Raw genomic sequence first — 8,125 nt, 5'->3', positions numbered from 1 at the left:
ATTTGGTTTAATTGGTTTCGGAATTATTTCCTTGGAAGAGATTCAAACAAGTAAAGTTTCTAAATAGTACATGTCTATGAACGTCATAAAGTTCATTATGAAATGGTCTTCGAGTCAAGACTTGACCGTTAAATGTGGACGTTTTTTGAAATTTTCATCAGAATACCTCCAAAAGTAGTTTATCTTTGTCATTTAAAGTGAAAAATGGAATGCCTTCACCTTTACACGAAACTAAGTAGAACTATCGAAGTCAGAGGAAACGCCTTGCCATCAAACTGATCAAAATAGGTGTTTCAAAGTGACCAATGCTAGATTGTATCGGAAGGCATCTTTGTCGTGTTTAGTGAGGGATTTAAGACTTAAGTGAACAAGCCAGCTTACTTTTTTCTACAAACCATTCATAGTGTATCAGAACCAAGACTGAGGGACTGTTAATCCTGGAACCATTTTGTGGACCATTAGTACAATATTTAGTTGCTCATTTTATAATTAATAAACAATTGAGTTGCTTTGTTCTTATTTTCTGTTTTTTGTAAGGTTTCATTCGATTCAGAAATTAATGTTGTGGGTCCAGTTATTTATAATTTATTGCCAGTCGTATATTTAAAGCTTTCCAAGTTCACAACCACTTTCGAATCTACTCGCGTATAACAATGTTTACATATGTCATCATGTGACACTTTATAGTATGCCTTTACACAAAGTACCTGTGCTTGAAAAAATGTAGCGGAGACGTGGCTGATGACTTCGTAACAACTTAACGTGGTTGATTAATAATTGGCCGGAAACAATATGGTAGTGTCGAAACATTGTAGCCCAAGTGTTTGTTAAATCCATCATTTTTCGTAGGCATTATATTTCTTGCCATCCGATATTAAATGTTGAAATTGTGTGGCCAAAAATAGAACCTCGTGCCCTAGCTGCTAAGTACTAGGATACACTCGTGGAATTCCAAAGTTAACCAAATCACACCCTCAACATTCCAAAAGTAAACTAACAGTAACCTATCTGATCAACACTGAGGGGGCACATGTGATTTCTAGACTCAATAAACTAGCACCAGATAGGCTTGAAGCTGATAGAGCTGGATTTAACTATATCCCCAATTTGGATTTTGTTTGTCCCTCTACTAGCCAATGTGTACTCCCCCCAATACATGCTATCAAAGAAAAAATTAAGGCAATTGACGACCGTGAGGGAATTACAGGTCCCCCAACCACCAAACTGTACCAGATAGGTACCCAATACATCATATCCAAGATTTAAAAACGGGTTACAGGGTGTGAACGTATTTATCAAAATTGGCCTGTTCGCGTCCATTTGCATGTCATTCGGCCTGAGGAATACGTTACAAACATCTCAAAGGCTTATGTACAACCTAATTCGCAATATGCCTTTCTCACAAGAGTGTATAGACGACTTGCAAATTACCATGCAGGATTTCAAACCACACGAAAAACACATGAGAGCAGCTAGATGAAAATGGAGTGAATATATATCCCAGGAGAGACTACATAGATCAGAGAAGAGGTAGACACCATTAGACAGTAACACATAACAATTTCTCCAACACAACCTTAAAGTTTTCTAGGTTTAGTTAACTCTTATCGTAGAATCATACGTATTTGTACAAAACTAATGAGACCGCTGACAGATTCCCTTAAGGGAAAACTGTAAGATTTTAAACTGACTTCCAAGGCTGATGAGGCTATTAAAATACTAAAAGATAAAATTGCTCAATTATCTAGGTTAACGTATCCGAATTCTCATTACCCACTCGCTTTGACAGTAGATGCTTCAGAGAAGCAGTAGGTGGTATTGTTGTTCAACTGGTCGAAAACGAATGGCAACAGACTGGGTTCTTCTCAAAAAGACCAGCTGCATCATAGACTAGATATGCTACCTTCTGACGAGAAATTCTCTCAATCTACTTAACCATTAGGCGTTAATGGCACATACTGGAAGGCAGGGAGTTCATGGTTTACGCAGATCATAAACCACTAACCAATGCATTAAAATCTGAAGCCGACAAATATTTTCCTTTAGAGACCCGACACCTTGACTATATATAGCTAATCACCAGCGATATCCGACATGCGACAAGTCAGAACAATCATTCAGCAGATGCATCATCTCAATCAGAAACGAACGGAATCGGACAATAAACCGTAAATTTTCAGTTATCTATTTCCATGCAATGAGAAATTTACGAGGTTTCCGATAACCATACGAATAACCAAAATCATAGCTGAAACAGTAGCCAAAGCTTTCATGAAGAACTGAGTAACCTGTTCCGGTACGCCTGTTACAATAATGACCGATATAGAAGCCGACTTTGCATCTGTGCTATTCAACAATTTGTCAAAACTTCTAGGTTCTAAAAGAATACTTTGCACAGCTTATGGTCCATAGGCTAATAGAATGGCAGAGCGTTTCTATTGTCAGTTAAAACTGCCCTAATATCACGCTTAAATCCACAGCATTCTTATAATTAGTTATCTTACGAATAAGATTAGCTGTCGATACTGTTTCACAGTGTTCTGCAGCAGAATTAGTCTTTGGAATGACGTCAAGGTGATTTTATCAATCCTTGTATTGATGCTATAACTTGTGAAACTGTGTGCCCTGTTTATTGTATAACGCAACGATACCGCCAATCAGAGAGCAGCAAATCATCGATCGAACCAGTGACGCATAAAACACGTGAGAGCAGCCTAGAGTCCTTATTGGTCTCGCTTCCTGTCTAGCCCAGCCAGTTGAGTCCTGAACACAAATCTCAGTCCCTGCAATATGAATTATCTATTACAAACATACGGGGTTTATATTACCAATCAAGCAGACCACAACGTACCATAAAATAAAAAACAACATTTGTACAATATTTGGCCAAATGTGGCTGTGAATGAAGGAGGTAGTGATTAATAGACAGGCCATAACTCAAGAATGGTAAATCGTATAATAATAGTTCATAAGTCAAAATAAAACTCATAATAAGGAGGACATGAATATGAATAGTTTAGTTACATAACAATTATACGATAAAAATATACTCACAGTATTGGTTCATAAATGGATCCCAAAAATTACCATTCATTATTCTTATGGGGATATAACAATTGAATGTGAAAGGCTTGATTTAACAGGTTACGTGGACCAGTTAAGTGACCAAATGTCATAACTTAGACCGGCTAGTACTCGTGAACGGTCACGAGTGACAAATGTACTCATGGACATAGGCAATCGCATGCACATCTAGATAAGGTGTTACAACGTAAGAGCAACACTTGCCCCTCTATTCGGAGGTTCATATAAAGTCATCCCAAGAAAATCTAAATATTTCGTGATCAGAAACAGGGAAACACTAACTCAGTAAGTATCGATATGCTTAAATCATTTTATCTGGATAATGAACCATCGTATGCTTTATTAGGCCGTTAAAATTACGAAATAATTACAGAATTGACGAGCAGCAACAAGAACTCCTCACATGTGAACAAAACGCTTGGTTAGCAGAATCGATCATTCAGCCGAAGATATCTACAGTTCTGGCTAAATTCATAAATTTGACCAAATATGTACTAAATTTTGGTTTGTTGAGTTTTTGTGCGTGTACTTAAATAATGAAAACAACAAGGAAAGCGTTTTTAATTATTTTTTACCATTCTTTCCAAAAAAAGACAAACATAGTACCAAACTCGCAGTAGTTGTGTATGAAAGAAAATAAAATAAAACCTTTTTGTAATTAGTTTTGTTATTACTTGTAAAAAAATGTCTATTTTAACTTTGCCCCACAAGTGATATCTTACCTGCCCCCCTCTAATCTTTCACTGTTGGTGCAAGTGTTGTATTCGTTTTTGCGCTAAATACATAAGCGAGTCACCCCTTAACTAACCAAGGAGAAACATAAATCATGAACACCATTACAGCGAGCTGAATTACAAAGAATCGAAGAGTTTTCGACTAGGATTATCAGTACATTCTTCGAGACCGAAATTTGGTGCGGAACTGAGCATTTATTACCTGTAGTCGTTCATTTCCTTTTAGTACTTGATTATTTTGTAAGAACAGTGAAGAAATTCTTTGGGCTTAACTGACTATATATTCATTCAAAAAAGTAGATTTTTCTTTGCTACGGACTTTCAGGTGGCTAACGAGACGGTTGAATAAACACCTGATAGCCGGGCAGAACATAGGAAGATCGTATCGTACATAAACTCTGTTAGAAACACACTCGTGGCACTTCCCAGATATTCTTGCCTTATTTTCTTACCTTCTGTTCTTCTACTAGCTCTGACTTCCAAGCAGAGGGCACGTGCAACAAGTCATATACGATGATTTGTAGAAAGAAGATAGATGCTACAGAAATGAGACAACGAGCTAGTGAAGTGTGTGACATCCACAGACTATTTCTGAATAGTGACTGATCAAAGGTCATCGTTGATTATAAAGGTGAAAAGAGTTATACACTGAGCGATTTAAGTCTCCGCTAGACTGAGGAAACCGAAATTACATGTTTTAATCTAACAAATCACTTGAACAGACATTTCTATGGTAGCTGTTTCTATTAGGAAGCTGACGCATCGAATCAAATCGGGTGGTTAAGAGGTGGCCGGGAACATTTTGATAATGTCAAAACATTATAAATCAGGTATTTCTTAACGTTCTCATTTTATTTAGGCATTACATTGTTGACAACTCTGTGTTTGAAAAGAGAGCCTCGTACCCCAACTGTTCTATTCCACTATCAAGATAATGACTTACTATAACTTCTAGTTCGGCTCCTTTTATGGATGAAACTGGGGGTATTTACTGGCATGAAGGCTTCTGTTAGAACTGGAGGTTGTGAATAAAGTATGCAAACAGGCAACCGATAGGATAGTAGCTTACGTTGGCTATAGGCTAATTATGCTGATCAATCATTTAATTGACCAAGTCTCGAACGCTAGTCTATTTTCATAATAGTAGATACTGGATAGAAAAATTATGGTTTAAATTCTGACAGTCTAGTTCATCATGTGATGTGGAACAGTGTTTCAATATATAACAACCTTCATGACGGAAAATTATTTTGAACGTGCTTGTTTTGCACCGTAGTACACAATCAGATTTAGTAGTTAGCGCCTTGTTATTTCTCAAACTTTGAAGTCGATTTACATCCTCATTACGAAATATCTAGACCTTCAAGTCTCCAAATTCTCATCAATCCCTCAAATTGTTATCGAAAATAAATACTTCTGGGGTTGTCTACTGTCTAACGATGTCACAATATTTAAGGATTTAACAATGCTTTTGTCTGAAAAACCTATATAATCGACGGTTATCAATCTAGTCAAGTCAAAAGTGAGGGGTGAATGAATTGAAAGATATATTTGGAAGTTCGTCGATATGGTGGGAAGTGTTTGATCTAAGTTGGCTAATAGTTGCAAGAGATAAGTAGCAGGTAGTAGGTGCTTGTGATCTGGTGAGGATGAGTGACTGAAGGCCTTCAACTAAGGTGTGTCCAGTAAAGCTAATACGATCAGCATCAATGTCGAGGAATTAAAAAACTACTTATTTTGGGGATTTATTTTCCGCTAGAGGACCAACAAATAACATTAGGAAACCATATTGGAACGTTCTCTATCACCAGAACACGAATAATGTACATTCGTCTTGAAGAGCTGATTGCTAAAACATTGCTTAAACCGGCCACTTGACGGTGATTGAGAACTTATCTGCGTCAGCCAGTCGGAAAGAAATGAAGTGCATTCAAGTTATGGTTTAGGATTCTGATTAATCGTAGTCGTAATTGTATTTATAATGCAAAAATGGTATTTGTTATAAATATAGCGTTGAAGTTAAAAAAAACTGTATTGTGATGAGCTAATGACACAAATAGACGTAAACTTGAGAATCCATTAACTTGTATAATACTGTTGGATAATTAGCAGGCTAGTAACTCCTAAAATCTTTGGACCGTCTTCTTTCGAAGATTTGAGTTGGCTGGGGCAATTTTTTATTCCCGAAGACAACGAGTTGGCCCGAGGAAAGTGTGATGATTAGAAGTATTTGAATTAGTGTACGAACTAGGTCGCTTACTCTCAACCATTCTCTTTCTCCTGGTGATCGATTGAATCGTGAAAACGTCAGCAGCTAGGAGGAAGCATGGGATACAGTGAACAGCTAGAATGCAGCTGGATGATCTAGACTTCGCAGATGATCTGGATCCTCTATCACTCACGCAACAACAAATATGGGAGAAGACGATCAGTTTAGCAGCAGCCTCAACAGCCGTAAGTATCAACATACACGAAGAGAAAAGCAATATTCTCCGATACAACACAGAATGCACCAATCCAATCACACTTGACGGAGAACATTTGGAAGCTGTAAAAACCTTTACAAATCTGCGAAGCATCATTGATGAGCACGGTGGATCTGATGCAGGTGTGAAAGCGCGGATCGGTAAAGCGAGAGCAGTGTATTTACAACTGAGGGACATCTGGAACTCGAAACAACTGTCAACCAACACCAAGGTCAGGATTTTCTACTGTGGAGCGGAAACCTGGAGAACCACCAATGCCATCATCCAGAAGATATAGGTGTTTATTAACAGTTGTCTATGCAAAATATTTCGGAATTGTTTGTTAGAGACTATGGGCAACAACCTATTGTGGGAGAGAACAAAACAGATTTCAGTGGAGGAAGAAATCAGGACGAAAAAGCTCTGGAAGTGGGTAGGACACGCACTGAGGAAAGCACCGAACTGTGTCATCACAAGACAAGCCCTCACATGGAATCCTCAAGACCAAAGGAGGAGAAGAGAAAGACGAAAGAACACATTTCTCTGAGAAATGGAGACAGACATGAGAAAAATGAACTGGAAAGGAAGGTTCAGGGAAGAGTGGGTTGGAGTATGCTGGTCGGCAGCCTATGTCCTATTGCGAGTAACAGGCATTAGCTCATCGCCAGTTTAAATTAAGTGAATATATGACATATTGTGGTGATTAGAAGTATTTGAGTTCCCAAAATAATTCAATTTTAGTCACAAGGAACTTGATGAGTACAAACGAACGTACTGTATTTATAATTCGAAACCAGGCATTCATCAAGTATAAAGGAATAAATGGTTTATACAAACACCACATCCGTCACAGCTTAAGTCAGAATCCGAATTTCTGTAATCAATTTTATCTATTCTCCTTAGGTTCATTATGTGTCTGTCCAACTTTGTATTAGATGTAGACTCTGTGTGATCTAGAATATACTCATTAGTATTAGAATTGACAACTGAAATAGAAACGGACTCAGCTGGGTCCTCAAAATTGTATACAATCATCATGTCGGTTGTGTGTACTGAAATCACTGACATCTATAATTTGAACAATAGACTTTTCAACACTATCCTCCCTCATGAAATAATGTTGGATCTTCATATCCCCAAGTTCTGAATAATGTGGCTTCATTTTAAACATATTTCTCACATCGATTAGAGTATTCATTAGAAGTGACTTCATGATAAGGATAAACAACATTTAATATGAAGTCATCTGAATTGTAATCAAAATCAAGCTCATTTAGTACTTATACTTCGCATTGAACAAGTTTCCCACAAGCAACAAATACATTATGGGGATAAGTATTATTTGATATGACATCAGGATTTGATTTTTCTGAAATATTTTCTTCAAATTTATTAAGAATATCATTGTAAAGTAAAGGATCATTAGGAATATCAGCATCTATCAAAACTACATTAGATTTTCGATCATGATCTGATTCATTCAACATAATTTCTTCAGATTTCTAAGAAATTTCATCAGAAATATGTGAATCATTAGGATAAATGATACCTGGTACAATGACATGAGAAATCCGATAGGAAGTTGATCGACTGGAAGCTTTTATCTCACAATGATTCTGAGTTTTATTTAATTTGTGAACTGCTATATGACTTTATACTGTTTTTTTGAAGTTGTGGATAAAGATAAATGATCATCAGAACATATTCAACTTAGTAGGATCGGAATTAAAAAGTTTAGCAGTAGTTGCAGCGGAATAAACCATAGTATTACAGACTGACTGAATGTGCCCGATCTCACAACATTTAAAATTAAGAAATATACATGAATTAAATAAATAAAAC

At 36.9% G+C, this 8,125-nt stretch overlaps 1 protein-coding gene across 1 annotated transcript in view; it reads left to right on the top strand.

Annotated features, from left to right (window-relative positions):
* Window positions 1-4,556: 4,556 nt before the first annotated feature.
* Window positions 4,557-8,125, top strand: part of MS3_00007189 (uncharacterized protein) — a 44,083-nt gene continuing 40,514 nt past the window's right edge. Inside the window, exon 1 of the mRNA XM_051215443.1 lies at window positions 4,557-4,648. Coding sequence (XP_051065947.1) covers window positions 4,627-4,648 — 22 coding nt within the window. The 5' untranslated portion in view covers window positions 4,557-4,626. The remainder of the gene's footprint in view (window positions 4,649-8,125) is intronic.

Source organism: Schistosoma haematobium, chromosome 4, assembly GCF_000699445.3.
Source record: "Schistosoma haematobium chromosome 4, whole genome shotgun sequence".
Classification (NCBI taxonomy): domain Eukaryota; kingdom Metazoa; phylum Platyhelminthes; class Trematoda; order Strigeidida; family Schistosomatidae; genus Schistosoma; species Schistosoma haematobium.
This window is presented reverse-complemented; position numbering and strand designations above follow the sequence as displayed.